This window comes from Hyaena hyaena, unplaced genomic scaffold (assembly GCF_003009895.1).
Source record: "Hyaena hyaena isolate Hyena2069 unplaced genomic scaffold, ASM300989v1 scaffold_133, whole genome shotgun sequence".
NCBI classification, from domain to species: domain Eukaryota; kingdom Metazoa; phylum Chordata; class Mammalia; order Carnivora; family Hyaenidae; genus Hyaena; species Hyaena hyaena.
Genome location: NW_024080765.1, coordinates 1,163,094 through 1,178,818, shown reverse-complemented (window position 1 = coordinate 1,178,818; position 15,725 = coordinate 1,163,094). Strand labels below are relative to the sequence as shown.

The following is a 15,725-nucleotide window of genomic DNA, read 5'->3' as shown; positions in this document are numbered from 1 at the left end:
ACCCAGGTGCCCCTTCAAAATATTGATTTCTTATTCTTCGTTCAAGAGGTAAGAACCCTTACTTAGTAAAGGGGAAATTTTAATAATTCCATAATTACTCAAGTAATTAATATACCACCTCCTAGAAGTGTAAAATGCAGTTCTTCCGGAGGGCACTTAATCTACAGGGTTGAGAAGATCCTGGGAAAAAGATGGCAAGGGACCGTGTTCTCCCAAACCCCACCTGGGGGCAGCCATCCATAATAGACCCCACCTCCACCTCCCTGGCTGCAAGGGGGCTGCTCAGCAAGGCATCCCGGTGGCTGCCAGCCAGCCAGTGGGCCCCTGAATTTGCCATCCCCATGCAAATCTTTCACTTGCTTTTACTAAACTGCAGTCCAAGGAGGTGAAATGGCTCGGCCAAGTCCCATCTGTCAGACCTACACTGGGAAGAACGGGCACTGGCCTCAGTCAAGTGCATGTTCAGCCATGAGGAGTACAAAATAAGTCTTGTAGCAGATTTCCAGAAGCCACAGACCCAGCGGCGCAGCTCCCCTCCCCTCCCCCACTCAACCCTGCAAAAACAAATACAAAAAACAAAGAGAGGGGAGACACTCTTTTCAACCTCTGTCTGTTTCTCATTAGGCCCTACTGCATGTGATCTCCTTCTGGCCTTGGATGCTGGGGGCTGCATTTACTTCCATGGCTGTTTCACGGTATGATAAGTGAGAAAATAACGTTCGGAAGGGTCATGCGGTCCGAGGGAGGTCATCCCCAGGGTCAGGGCAGAGATGGGGCTGCCACTCAGAATGTCGCTGGCCCTGGGAGGCCTTCCCTGGCGGACCACACAGCCCTTCGTGCCCCCCACTCGGGCTAATCTCCTGAGTGTCTCTATGGGAACGATTTCTGCAGGTGCAGCCGGTCAGGAACTTTAAAAAGAACATGACCCTTGAGGCGCAATTGTCGAAGGATGGCTTTGAAGTTCACGGTTCTTCGTCTGCATTTTACACGCGATATTTCCAAATAATTAGAGTAACTAAATTAACTGGCAACTCTATGTAGGGAAAATAAGATCAAAATCTCCACTCGTTCATTTGACGTTTTATGTGCACACAAAACTAATTTCTGCCTCGTATCTGAGCCCGCGATCACATCTTACACTTTTCTCTTAGGTGAAGATATACAATGCAACTTTAGCAAAAGGGATCCAAATGAGATGGAAAACATTTAAAATGCAAATTTAGGATCATGGTATTAATATGACAATAATGTCTTCAACGCTTCCTAACTTCCCCGCGTTTCTACGGACGCACCAATTCTTCACAGATTAGATGTGCCTTCTTTACATCTAAATCTCTAGGATATTAAAAAGAAAGCCCTTCATTTTCATGCTGCCTATGTACAGAATTTGTTTTCAAGTGGCAGCAAAGGTGATTATAACTGTATTCTTCTGATAAAGGCAACTACAGCATGCTTTAGAGATCAACATTTGCAGCGTATGAAAGCATTTCAAATCCAAGTAGGTGGTTAATCACTCTACAGAAAGGTGAATTTCTGCCACCATGCTTAAAAGATACAAGCAGAGCACAGGGACTTAAATGCCACCCAGTTGAGGCTGGGCCTAATACAGAAGCAGCTCACGTCCTCTGCCCTTGGGCCTCACCAGTGGGAGACAACACCCTTCCCGTGGAATTGCCTCAGGCCCTCTCTGCAGGCTCATTCCGCTGGTGGGGTGGGGAATAAGACTGTTAAAAAATAATGCCTATTGGGGCGTCTGGGTGGCTTAGTCGGTTAAGCGTCCGACTTTCGCTTGGGTCATGATTTCATGGTTCGTGGGTTCGAGCCCCGCGTCGGGCTCTGTGCTGACTGCCAGCTCAGAGCCTGGAACCTGTTTCAGTCTGTGACTCCCTCTCTCTCTGACCCTCCCCTGCTCACGCTGTCTCTCTCTCTCCTAGAAATAAATAAAACATTAAAAAAAAATAATAATGCCTATTTACAAACCTTAGGAAAGAATACTGTATGTGTTATTTCTAAACCAGAAAGAGGGTTCCGAAATCGAGGGGAAGGAAGTAAAGCACTAGAGCAAACAGGTGGCCATTGGGGATGGTGAGGAGACTCCTTTTATTTGGGCCCCCAGGCTCCCAGCAGTGAGGTTTGCCAGGATACGCAGCCACTGAGCGGCGGTGACCCACACTGAGGTGCACATAGTCTGCCTACCCTGAGGGGACGTCCAAGGTCACTGAGAAACAAAGTGTGCGGGTTTCGGAGAACCTAAGACTGACTGGCTTGTGCTCACACTGCATGCGTCTGGGGCATTTCAACCCTGCTGGAGCAGAAGATGGGACTGATTCCAGGACAGAATCAATGCAAGAGGGCAGTGAGTCTCAGGAAGGTTTGGAAGCCTCGCTCATCCATGGGAGGAGCCAGGCCAAAAGAGCGAAGCTGAGTTTTTTTATACTACAACTTCATCTCGGCTTGGGTCATGCTCTCACGGTTCATAGATTCGAGTCCCACATCGGGCTCCGTGCTGGCAGTTGCAGATCCTCCTTAGGGCTCTCTCTCCCTCTCTCCCTCTGCCCCTCCCCACTCACTCTCTCTTTTCTCTCTCAAAAATAAGTAAGCTTAAATAAATAAATCTTTTTAAAAAATGCAACCACACCAGAAACACTTTGAGAACCGATATTCTACAACTTTCAGAAATAAATTTAAAATTAAGATTCGGGTCACCCGGGTGGTTCAGTTGGTTAAGTCTGACTCTTCATTTTGGCTCAGGTTATGATCTCAGAGTTCCATGAGTTCGAGCCCCACACTGGGCTCTGCACTGAAAGTGTGGAGCCTGCTTCAGATTCTGTCTCCCTCTCTCTCTGCCCCTCCTCCACTTGCTCTCACTCCTCTCTCTCTCAAAATAAATAAAAATAGACTTTAAAGAAATTAAAAAAATTAAATTAAGATATGTGTCCTTTGTAACATACAATACACAACAGCAAAAAGAGAGTCTAATTAATTTGGAGCTGAAGGGAAAATGTGGACTTTTCAACTTATTTTGAGTCATTAGGATACGTGCTTTCAGATGTCGAGGGAAGAGGAAGCACTTGCATCTTGACAAATCAATAATAAATTCCGTCTTAATCAAAGATGCTTTGAATTAATTTTTGTACCATGTCTCCTTCCTACGCTCCGGTTCGTTCTATTTTAACTGACACCAAGGAAGGGACAAAGTATAACAAAAACGTGGTTCACAAAAATATACATCTATCTTCTTAGCTTCTGGGCACAGAAGTAAATTTATGACAACTTTAATACTAGCTTGAGTAGCTAAGCCCAATTATAATTATCTTGCTGGGAAGATAAATTAATTAAACATGCTGGTGTGATAAAGACCCCACAGCAAACCTAGAATAAACACACCCACGAAGGAGGACAGGCACTTGAGGTAAAGGAGAAGAGAAGGGAAAGGCAGTAGTTAGCCCGTCTGTGGGGACAGTAATGGGACAAGGTGATCTTTTCGAGAGGACATGAAGCACATTACCCTGGAAAGGAGACTATCCGGCGGGCTTTGCCCACCAGGTCCCTAATTCTCCTCTTCGACTTTGTGATTTGCTAATGGGAAACACATGTCTCCCTCTTGCACCAAGTTCAAATGACTCTGGAATTCCAACCGTGCAGCTCAGCGACTGAACCAGAACAAGGGGAGAACTTGTCAGGATTTAAGAGCTTTCAGCAAAGCCCTTCAATCGCAGCCAGCACCCTATTCCACGGAAGGATATCAATTATAGATAGTGACTTGCTTGAGCAGGCAGTCGGGACTGTCAGACACTAGATAGACAGCCATGAGGAATCATGAATCTTTCTATTAACTGTAAGAGAGGGAAAAAGAATGGGTCATGGCTATAAATAAGGCAGAGCATCAGAATGGTTTAACACCTTGCCTCTTGGTTGTATGTAGCATGAAAATTCAACTAATTCACAAGATGTCCTCTCTCCGAGGAAAGCCGTGGGAATGGAAACAGTTAATGCTGCCCTCAGTCTTTAAAAAAGGGGGGTCTGCAGCTGGTATTTTTTCCACCTGCCACCGAAATAATGAGGTGGACGTGAAGTGGCTATTCCTTCAATCAACAAAAAAATAAAGTGCCCACGTTAGAGCAGGCCACTGCTAATCCTACCAGAGACGGCCGTGAGTGTGGCGGGGCTCACTCGTATATCCTGCAAAGTGCAGTCGATTTACACGCACAGATTTGGATTTTCCACACTTCAGGTAATAAGTAAAAAGGTGGAAAATAGGTGATATAAACTAGTGTTTTTATTCATGTCGCTGCAAGTCATAATTTTAATCCATTTAACTTACAGAATTTATCTCAGACTAAAATTAATATCGTAAAGGATTCATATCATTGGATTTCCCCCTAATTCTGACAGGAGTAACTCCTAGCTGATTTGGGATTTAAAGAAAAATTCCACTATACATGGATTTGTTAACAATTTTTCCAGATAAAACAGACAACACGGTGGTCACTTAAGTCGATAGTTTAAGCTTCGATAGTTAAGTGATAGTTAAACTCGCCTTTAAACTACTCAGACCTCAGCCTTTCACCCCCGACACTAAGTACAAACACCTACAAGAGTCACAGTCCTGTAAAAGCTTTCGCGTGAAACAGGCAGAGAAAAGGTTAAGGTATTACCCAAATCCCCCCAAATGCTACCTCAAACCTGGTCCCTAATGAGGAGCACAATTTCTTTTAAATGTAGGCTCAGAGTAGGCTCCAGTCCGCCTTTGATAACAGCAGGGCCATAATCACAGCGCTCCTCGGAAACGACAATGACTTATCCGCAGAAGAGGCACCCGGAGACCGCGATGTTTTCACAAGCAAGCAGTCCAGGGAACACCTCATTAGTGACGGCGGTTTTCACGCAAACAATTTCCGCTCATCGATGCTGATCACTCGTTATATCACAAAGGCTATTCCTGACATCCTTTCCTCTTCGGGAAAATTTGCCTACACGAAAAGAAAAATATGCCAAACATCCCCCCCCCCCCGCCCTTCAGTAGTCCAATGTCTGTGGTTTCCATTAAAAGTCACCAAGAAAAAAGGGCCATTAAGTAAAGGGCTGGCTTAGAAATAACACTTGCATCAAATTAGAGAGAGAGAATCGAATTAGGTTCCTGAAACAATCTGGAAACCTACCTTAATTAAAAGCATTTGACTTTCTAGGTTCTTGCTGCGCTGAGAAATCTATAATTCTTCCTAGGCAATTACGAGGAGACATGATTACAAAGAAACGTTTTGGGGGGAAACCCAGCTGATGTCATCATGTTAGCTCCTCAAAACGTTCTGTGCCTGACAGATCTCTAACCCAGCAGACCTAGGGCTGTGCGGAATGTGTGTACAGAGGACGAGCCAAGTTGCCGGAGACACACTGAGCAGCTCGCGAGGCCCATGAACGCTGTGGGCTGTGTCGGGGGAGGTGTAACTTTAGTGCTGAAATGGAGAAGGGTTATCGAGAAGTATGGATCATCTAAAATGAAAAGTTAACTATAAAAGAAAAGAGACTGGGGGAGGGGGGAGCGTGTGTGGTGTGTGCGCATGTGCTGGGTGGATCGAGGCTCCCAACGACAGCTGCTGTCAGGTCTCCAGTCACGTTAAAAGCAGATGAAAAGGCCGCACTCAGACGACCCTCCTTAAGGCCTTGATGGGACTCCTGTGCAAGCCTACAGCTTTTTCTTCTCGATCTTTGGAAGGCCCTTCCATCTCAGTTGCTCTTGGTCCGGTCTGCTAGGGAGGCCCCTCTGGTGTGAAAGAAAAGTGGCGAATAAAATGAAGCCTTGGTCGGGGCGCCCGGGTGGCTCAGTCGGTTAAGCGGCCGACTTCAGCTCAGGTCCGTGATCTCATGATTCGTGGGTTCGAGCCCCGCGTCGGGCTCTGTGCTGACAGCTCAGAGCCTGGAGCCGGCTTCGGATTCTGTGTCTCCCTCTCCTTCTGTCTGCCCATTTGCACTCTGTCTCGGTCTCTCAAAAATGCATAAACGTTAAGAAAATTAATAATAATGAAGCGTTGGTAAAGGGAACATGCCCAGTCAGGTGCATACCCATGGGAGTGGGGAGCGCACTGCGTTATCTGAAACAATACCCGGGGGGCAAGGACTGAACTTACTATTTCTGAACCTGGAATAGTAAGACACGACGTGTGGACCTCAATGTGACCGAGATGCAGGTTTCAGAAGCATGTGCCACGGAACACATTTAAAAGTCACATCACAATTTCCGTGAGACTCTTCGCCCTGCAAGGCTTGGCCGGAAGTCAAGAAACTGTGCTGACGGCTTCTCCAAGCATCTACCTATCTCACCCAGAGCAGTAATTGCCTCATAAAATGATGGGAGGCTCCTCGGACGGTGAGAGTGTGGAAGAAGAAGGCAGAAAGGAAAAAAGGAATCCCCCACCCTACGATTTCTTTCTGCTGTTGCCAGGTCTTAGAGAGGAGAATCAGACTTGGTTAAAAGGTTAATAATAATTCATGTCCAGCTTGCTATTACTCAATAACCATCAAAGACGCTAACTCAAAATAGTGTTTTCTGGCTTACAGGATCAGAGTCATTACACTCTCTATTGAAGACTTTATTGAATTTTACACTAAGCTTTAGCTGACTGAACAGGTCAAGCACCGTGGCTCAGAGTTTTCTTTATTCTCATAAAAGTCATAAAGCCCTCTCCGGTCTGCAACGCTGCTAGCTAAGAAACTTGACTCGGCGAGGGGTCAGGTCCACTGACCCCACTGACAAGGCCCCAGAGCTGTGAAGCCCAGAGCCCGCGCCCCCCACTCACGTGCACCAGCTGCTCCTGGGTGTCGAACTCCCTCGTGCAGCCCTCCCAATGGCAGTTGGTCTCATAGACGACTTCAGGCTCCTGTTTGCTTTCGTCTTTATCTCCTTCCTCCTTCACCAGGGTCGTTCCTTCCGGCTGCTCCTGGGGGGCGGGGAGGAGAGAGGGAGAGACTTCAGACACGGTGGAAAGCAGATAAGAGAAAGGAAAAAGCACCAAACGTGATCTCGGTTGGTCTGCCTCCAGACACTATTTCTCAGTGAAAATAAAATACAGCCTGGGTCTATCAGCTGGATTTTGTGACTCGAAGAAGAAGTCAAACATATGGGGTGTTCGTGTGTGTGTGTTTTCCGATTTGTGGAATGTATCTTCAGGGGTTGTTAATTTGGGATTAAAAACAAGAGTCCAGGGGCGCCTGGGTGGCTCAGTCGGTTAAGTGTCCTACTTTGGCTCGGGTCATGATCTCGTGGTTTGGGAGTTTAAGCCCCACGTTGGCTGATGGCTCCAAGTCTGAAGCCTGCTTTGGATTCTGTGTCTCCTCTCTCTGCCCCTCCCCTGCTCACACTCTCTTTCTCAAAAATAAACATTAAAAACAGAAACAAAAGCAAAAAAACCACAACTGTCCAAGCTATGATGATGATTAGAAGTGGAAGCCAAATCTTGCCCCTGATAGGAGAGAACAAAGAAACTGAAATGTCATCCCCTAAGAGAAGCAATTAAACTAATTCATGTTGTCTTTACCCAAAAGGCTGGTCTTTCTCTTCTGGACAGATTCTTTCCAGTGTATTAATTTGTTTATTCTCATATTTTGGAATCAGGGATGTGGTTTGCTAGTAATTCTAACTCTGTTTTCCCTGCCGTCGGAGGCTGGGGGATCATGTCTTCCCGGTTCAACTTCTGACTCCAGAGATACAGCTTGCTGCCCCAGAACCACAGCATCTGAGGCTTGGCGGCATGGTCTCTCCTCCTCTTCCAAGGCAGCTTTGCAGCAATGAACATACAAACAATTTCCAGAATGCTGGGAGAGGACTAAGTGCGTGGATTCAGGATCTAATGTGGGACAGGATGACAAATACCGTATCCTGGCGTTTCGGTGTAACGGGGAAGGTTGTCGGCCGGCAGAATTCCAGAGGAAAGATGGATTTCAGAGTCTACCCCACCCATTTATGCCATCCTCAACGTGCTCACTCAAAAGGAAATTTGAGTGGAGGTGGTCCGAGCTTGGGGCTGAGGCAGCCTGGATGTCGAATTCAGATTCTGTGGGCGTCTAAACTGCTGTATAGCCCCTATTTCAAAGAATTAAAATTCACTGACCTCCTTCCTGTGTTGGGTGCAGGGACCCCAGGAGATGGTATTATAATGCCTACAGGCATAATACATGTATTTTAAAACTGAAGCTCAGAGGATCTAAATGCCTAAAAGCAGAGACCAGATTGGAATTTCTAAACTTGTCCTTTCAGGACTTTGGAGAAAGGACCAGGATCTAATTGGCCTTCAGTTAGGTTAGCTATGCCCGGATCTGTCCCCTCCTGTTCTCCAAGCTCTCCTGGCAAGTGGAAAAAAGGCAAAATAAGAACATGGAAGAACATGATGGGTGGAGGGAATGTCACTAGCTGTGCCCAGCTCAGGCTTAGGGCCAGGACTTCCTATTTCAGACTTCAGACCAGGGCTAAGGACTGAAGCTTGGTTCCTATCAGTGACCCAACCACTTACACCACGCACTTCAGTTTATACCCCCCACAGCGTCTTGCATTTGATTTGTCTTTGCTTCTGAGCGAGAGAAGCAAACAGCGTCATTCCACAACTGGCCTTGTGTCAAATGCGCGGGTACAGCTGAGGCTGAGGCCGAGGCCACGGGTGATAAGGAAGTGCCGTGAGAGACGCCAGCCCGAGGGGAGCAACGAGCTGGCCGGTGGACCCGTGGTGCCTCACCTGCTGTCCCCGCGGCCCTGGGCTGGGCAGGTCTTCGTCGGGCTTGATCTTGGACCGTTTGTTGTGCATCAGGTCACCGGTGCTACTCACGGCGGACTCGCTTGTGGGCTTGTTCTGCCGGTCGCATTTGCAGGGACAGAGACAAAAATTAGGTTTCCATCAATGAAAGGGACGTTGCTAAAACACGAAGGTCTAGACAAGCAGGCTTATTTGGCATTAGAACAGTAACTCTGATAACGCCCCAATGACATGACTGCAGAGCTCCAAAAGTGTGTTTGACGCCAGAAAAATACATCCACGAGGCAGCTCCTTGTTTAAATCTCGGGGGTATAAACTCTCTGTGGCTTTTAAAAGCTAACAGGGGGGAGCCTGGGCTTTAATGAGTTCCCACAGCACATTTAGAGGAACAAAGTTGTGAGGTGGGTAAGTCGAGGGTGCAGATTCTCTGCGGAGCAGTGTTAGTGAGGAGGTCAGAGGGCACAGAACAGAAGGCACAGACAGCATGGTTCTATTCTGCCCGTGAAGTATCACACGATTCTAGGCGCCAGGGGACAGTGACCAAATGAGAGCAAACCCTTCATGCAATGTCGTCTACGGAGCAGACTTAGAGACAGCTAAGCCTCATCAGGCAGCCCGCGCTCCCACCGGGGATGAGACCACTCTGGTTCTAGAAGAAGCCGCTGTTTGGTGAGGAACCCATATAGGGCGCATTCACCAAACCTGACGACTGTGGCCCTGGGTTAGGAAGACAGGTGGCAGGAAGGAAGCCACAACCACGCTCGGAGCGCATGTGGTGACGTGGGTCTTCTCTAGGATTACAAGACGGTCAATTCACCGAGTTGTCTCTCTCACCTGTGCAGACTCAGAAGGGCCAGAGCTGACCTGGACGGGGTTCAGAACCGTAGGGATCCCAGGAATAGGCCTCTGTGTTGGAAAAGTTGGGGCAGGGTGGATGAGTGGAGGGCTGTGTCCAAAGGCTGAGCCTAAGCTCTGTTGTCGGCTTAAGATTTGCTGATGCATATGGAGAGACACGGGTGCAGAAGGGTAGGTGAAGCTCAAGGCCGGGCTGCGCGGGAGGGAAACAAAGAGAAGACCATCATTTACGCACAACGCCAAGGTTACCGCCAAGCACACTATGTGCGCATCTTTATGCCGACTGTTACCCTCCCAAATGACATCAGGTCCGTCTGTTTCAATTAGAAGCTAAAAACGGTTACTGATGAATGCCTTGGAAGGTTCCAAGAGAAACACGGGTACCAAGGCAGGACACGCGCGTGCGTGCACACATGCACACACGCCTGAAAGGAGCTTCAGCAAAACGGAAACAAAAGGCTCAATAACAGCTATTTATTGCAATAACAAACTTTATATAAAGAAGAAAATGGGTGACTACATGCTTTATAGTACTTTTATTGGCTCTCAGTGCTGTATGTCCCTGTGCATGGAGCGATTCCTTTAATCTCGGCTCACGCTGCGTGCTTTCATATGTCTCCAGATCTTATTACAAGAGGAAGGAAAATCAATTGGTTAAATGTGTTTTGAACACCATGCTTGTCATATCACTCATTTGTTTGTAAAGATGGAAAGCTTGGTTCATCCAGAATGCCACCTAAAGAATTTCCATCAGTGCCGTCTGGTTACAGAAGCTGATGGATTAACCTCTCCTGGCTGAAATCGGTGATCAATGGGCTTCGGTGGAGGAATATTCCAATGGGAGAGCACAGTCCCCTCTCCCAGCTAAATAGCATTAAATGTCTATGAAAGCCCATTATACATGCTAATGCCTGTCACCGCTTCATGATGCCACAGCATCGCCCAAGCTACTACAGTAGGTTCCGAGGGAGACACACTATTAGTTAAAGATTTCTCAACAAGTAGACAGTGCCAAACCATTCCTTGTGCCGGCACAGTTTAGGAATCAAATCCTCTTAAAAGAATGAAGTGTTCTTAAGGAATTTGCCAACGGCTTAAAAATGCATGAAAAACTATAATTGCATTCATGATGAACATTTCGTTCTTAAAAATAATCAGTGAAAAAAATATATATATATATATTTCCCCCATCCTGCTGCGTAATACCCAGAAAGAATCAAAGTTCCCTGTAATGTCAAAGGTAGAATTCATGCAAATTCCAATCTGGTGGGTTAATTACTATTGCTGTTAAGCGCATTAACTGAGAATATAATAATTACAATAACAAAATGCAAACCATTTCAACAACTTTAAGTAATAATTCTGAAGATATACTCTGTTCATTAATGTGACTCCACATTTTGCCTATTTGACTATAATCCATGAAAGGCGGCTTCAATGGGATTACATTACTATTATTCCTACAGAGAACCTTGCATTACGATAGCTTGCCCATTTAAGTCTGAATATCATTAAGAATACCCTGTGAGAATTTCACCAGGCATGGAGGAATTCTCCTTTCATTCTGTATTGTAGTTCTTTAATAAAGGAAAGCAGAAACATGGTGAAAACAGTCATTGTTCATAGTAAGTTAGGGAGAAATCAGTAATAATATTCCGTTTCCGCAGTGCTACAGTTTGCGCGTGTTTCCGAAAGCAACCATGAGTGATTACGGCAAGACTCAGCTAAGGTAGCCGCGTGGCTGATTGATAGGGCATTAATCAAAAGATGCATATCTGCCTCAGAATTTGTCCACAAGCTTTCTTCTAATAGCTGATTTCATGTTCACTGAGCTCTATGCCAGTTTGTCCAATTTATTTTTCAGTGTACAAGCCATTCATCAAAAAACACAATGATTTAACACCCCCCCCACCCTTTTCCTTTTGGTGAATGGGTATTACGAAGTAGAACTACCTTATTCTACTCATTAAAAAAGCAAAAACCAAAAGAGCCCACTACACATGTATTTACAGGGAACCTCCAGACATCTTCCCAGAGTTTCCTGAGCCCATGCCATCAAGCAGGCGTGGGAGGGGCATGGACAGTCAGTTACACTTCTAATTCTTGGAAGTATGACATCTGGGGGCCCAAAAAGTCAGCACCCGATCAAGAATCGAGGCCATTAGAGAAAGCATATCACAGGGCGGAAAACACCCTCAGTTGCATGGGTAAGCAATGGTTCATAGCCAGGCAGGATGGGTCCATTTTTACTTTTTAAAAGATGTTGGAAAGAAGGAAAGCACGGCCCAGCCTCCGGCTGCGGGCCCTGTCCTCAAGGTACAATCAGTGTTACCTCAGAGGGCAGAGGGAAGGGCAGGGACAGCTTTTGACACATTTGGGGAAGGAGCGTCCAGTACCCCCTGTGGGGCTGCTTTTTTGCAGGTGACAGGAATAAGCCTTCTCCACAATCCACGTCAACCCGCAGGGGCGCCGCGAGGACAGGCCCCACGGATGAGCATGGTCGCCCTCACTGCTCGCTCCTAGGGAGCCAGCAGCAACTCGAGGCGCCACGGGGAGCTGGCTGTGCCTCTCCATCACAGAGCCTCTCCCCTGCAACTCGGTGACAGACGTGGTTCTTGGCTCCGTCACAGCATCAGCCAGGATCTGGAGCCAAGGCTCCGCTGGCTCTCCAGAGAGTATGGAGGTGGAGACACAGTTTGTAGGGAAGCAGAAGGGGGGTGATGTCTGGACACTGCATGCCGATGTCCGCAATGACCCGAAGGAGGCGTGGCGCTAACTGCTGGGGAATTCCCACGGGTGGGGTCCGGAATCAGCGGCCACACCTGCTCATTGGCCCTAAGACTCTCTGCCTGGGCAGAAAGCAGGAGAGTGTCCTGCACACCGGTACCCTTGTGTCCTTCCCGAGCTTATGTGGCTGGGTCTCAGCTTACATGTCACCTGCTCAGAGAGCAAGGCCTTCTGAGCCCCACGGCATGACTGGTCCAATCACTCTCTACTCTTGGACATCTCTGTTCCGCAGCCACACCGGCACACTCCGAAGTCACACCCTCCCTCCCTCCTTCTAGCCTGAAGGGTCCCGATGAGCTGGCTCTCTGGTACCTGCAACACTACCCAGCACACAGGAGGCACTCACCAGTGAGTCAGCGAGTCACCGAACCTCTTCCTCAATTTCCAATTGCCGCTGCAGCGAGTTCCCACAAACGTAGTGGCTTAGTTACTATCACTTGAGTTACACACACTATCTTCGTGGCTCAGGAAGCCAGTGCTGTGTTCTTCTGGAGTCTATAGGTACTTTAGAAGCTGCCTGAATCCTCTGCTCATGGCCCCATATCACTCCGACCCTCTTCTCTGACTCAGACTCTGACTCTCCTGCTTTCCTCTCTAAGCATGCTTTTCAGTACATCAGGGCCACCCGAATAATCCAAAATCATCTCCCCATCTCCAAATCCTTAACTGAACCACAGCTACAAAATCCCTTCTGCCGTAAAAGGTAACATACTCATGCGTTTCTGGGACTGAGACATGAAATCTGTGGGGGCCTATCACCCTCAGAGCAGTCAGTTCAAAGGAAAAGCTACAACTGGATGTGTCTGTAAAACAAAGTTAGTGTCTAGATTCCGATCTTTCTATAGGACGTCAGCGGCTGAGGACAGTCTTTGCCAAATACAGAGGTCAGAACTGAAAAAGATAAATCATACCTTTAGAGACCCTAAAAAAAAAATCCCAAATAGTTCATGTATTTGTTTCATAATTTCCTAGAAATATAAAGTATTGCTGTTGTTGAGAATTTTTATAACTCTCTTCTGTGTCCCCTAAAGGAAGACATAGTCTAATTGAAAACTCAGTCTACCTGAGCTTTATTACCTCAAAGCCTTTTACATTTCTGCTCACCCTATTCTTTCCTATGGATCCCTTGAAGAAACGTTAATCTTACAATCTGATTTCTGGATTCTCTTCACTCAATATTTAGCTATATTAAATGTAATTTAAAAAAAACAACACTCTTTTTAGAGCTTTCACGTCTTTTCCAAATGACTGCATGAACGATGGGGTGACTTAAAACACGAATATTTATAACAATGTGACTTCTAATTATTTATCTATATTTAGTCAATGAGACTAAGAGAGAAGCGTCAGATGGCCCCCGTTTTCCCAAGCAATGTGCTAACAAGGTCACAGGCCTCCTGAGAGAACAATCCCAAAGTCAGTCTTATGGAGGAGAAGAAAAAGAAGTGCTGAAGTCGCGAAGTTTGAGGAGTACACGTTCCACAACAGCTGTGAATACGGAATGTGTATTCTAAGCGTCCTAGCCCAGATACAACAGAGAATCTTCTAGAAACTAGTGATCTTGGCAAAATACTTTGAGAAATACTCTTCTAGGACAACAGTTATAAAGTCAGAAGAAATTAATTTCAATAATCATTTGACCTTCACTTTTCTCAAGAGCAGAAAAAGAGAAAAGAGGGGTTTTAGGTCATTCACTATAATGTATGTGGTGTTCTCTTCCACCAAATATAATTTCTATCCATTAGAACAGATACAGTTATTGATTCTTTTGTGTGTTATAAAATACCTTAAAGGAGCGTTCCTTTGTGTTTGGTGACTCAGGGATAGAACTCTGAGCACATCTAAATAAAACTACACGTGGTCATCGGGGCGCCCGGGTGGCTCAGTCGGTTGTCAGCTCTTGATTTCAGCTCAGGTCATGATCTCAGTTTGTGAGATCATGAGATCGAGCTCTGAGTTGGGCTCTGTGCTAACAGCAGGGAGCCTGCTTGGGATTCTCTCTCTCTCTCTGCCCCTCCCCCACAGGCAGAGCACTCGCTCTCTTGCTCTCTCTCTCTCAAAATAAATAAGCATTTAGAAAAAACAAAACCAAAAACTACTCACTGTCAGTTTGCCCTTTATGTTCAGCTATCAGCTAACAGTGATCAACAAACTCGTCTGAGTGGGAAAAAGGTTTAAAATGAAAAATCCCAAAGTCTGAATCTTGAGAGAGTTCTAATGTATTTATTCTCTATCAAAAATTAGAGGTAAAGTTTCATCAATCCTCTTTTGTGAAGTGTGGTCAAATTTTGCAAACTGGGCCTTATTTCTTAATTTGTAGGAAGTAGCCCAGTCTTGCTTCATTCCTCCAGAAGCCTCCTGTCTGGGAATCTCAGCAAATATCCCCAGTCTGGCTAAAATTTGGAATGTAAAGAGGAGGAAAAGATGTTAAATGAAATGTCCTAAAATGTACACACTAGATCATTCATCAATTCAGTAAGCTTTTTTTAACGTTGTCTTTTTTTTTTTTTTTTCTTAGGGAGAGAGAGACAGCGTGAGCAGGGGAGGATCAGAGAGAGAGGTAGACACAGAATCTGAAACAGGCTCCAGGCTCTGAGCTGTCAGCACCGAGCTCGATGCGGGGCTTGAATCCATGAACTGTGAGATCATGACCTGAGCCAAAGTCAGATGCTTAACCGACTGAGCCACCCAGACACCCCTAATTCAGTGAGTTTTAACTAAGTACTTTCTATAGATCTCACTTAAGAGTCCCGAAGCATAAAATAATTTTTACAACTGGAAGGTTATAGATTATTATAATCAATACAGAGAACTTTGAAATTCATAATCATTTCACTTTTACAACATTATTTTTTTTCACACCAAGGAAGTAATGTGAGTCAACATTTGCAGAGAAACCTTGTGATCAGTCTGTGAATCAAATTTATATCTAACTCCCAGAATGATAACGTAAGTGGGCACATGGAGTTGGTATTGCAGACAATCATTCCTTAAGCACCTATTCAATCTTACTGTATGTAAATGTATTTCAGTCATTACTATTCAAGTCAGATGGATGAAACTCAATTTAAGTGGCTCTAAGATGAGCCCACATGTGTTTTACACACAATGCAGGAATTGCACACACTGTAGCGGTGAGAGGGTGGGTGGGGTGGCCGACAGTGAAATCTTGGAACAATACAGAAAGCGGCCTCATTTGGCCTGCTGTATGTTGGGGAGGTAAACAGAGCAGATTATAATGAAAGAGATCTGTCAGTAAATAAAAACAAAGAAAATAAGCTGAGGAACCTTAGAACGATGGCAAGAGGCCAGGGGCGCCTAGGTGGCTCAGTCAGTTAA

At 46.0% G+C, this 15,725-nt stretch overlaps 1 protein-coding gene across 1 annotated transcript in view; it reads right to left on the bottom strand.

Annotated features, from left to right (window-relative positions):
• The window catches only part of GLI3 (GLI family zinc finger 3), a 265,255-nt gene that overhangs the window by 60,305 nt on the left and 189,225 nt on the right, over positions 1-15,725 (bottom strand). Inside the window, exons 7-9 of the mRNA XM_039237989.1 lie at positions 9,579-9,792; positions 8,727-8,840; positions 6,798-6,938 (exon numbers count right to left, since the gene is read on the bottom strand). Of these exons, the coding sequence (XP_039093920.1) occupies positions 6,798-6,938; positions 8,727-8,840; positions 9,579-9,792 (469 nt within the window). The remainder of the gene's footprint in view (positions 1-6,797; positions 6,939-8,726; positions 8,841-9,578; positions 9,793-15,725) is intronic.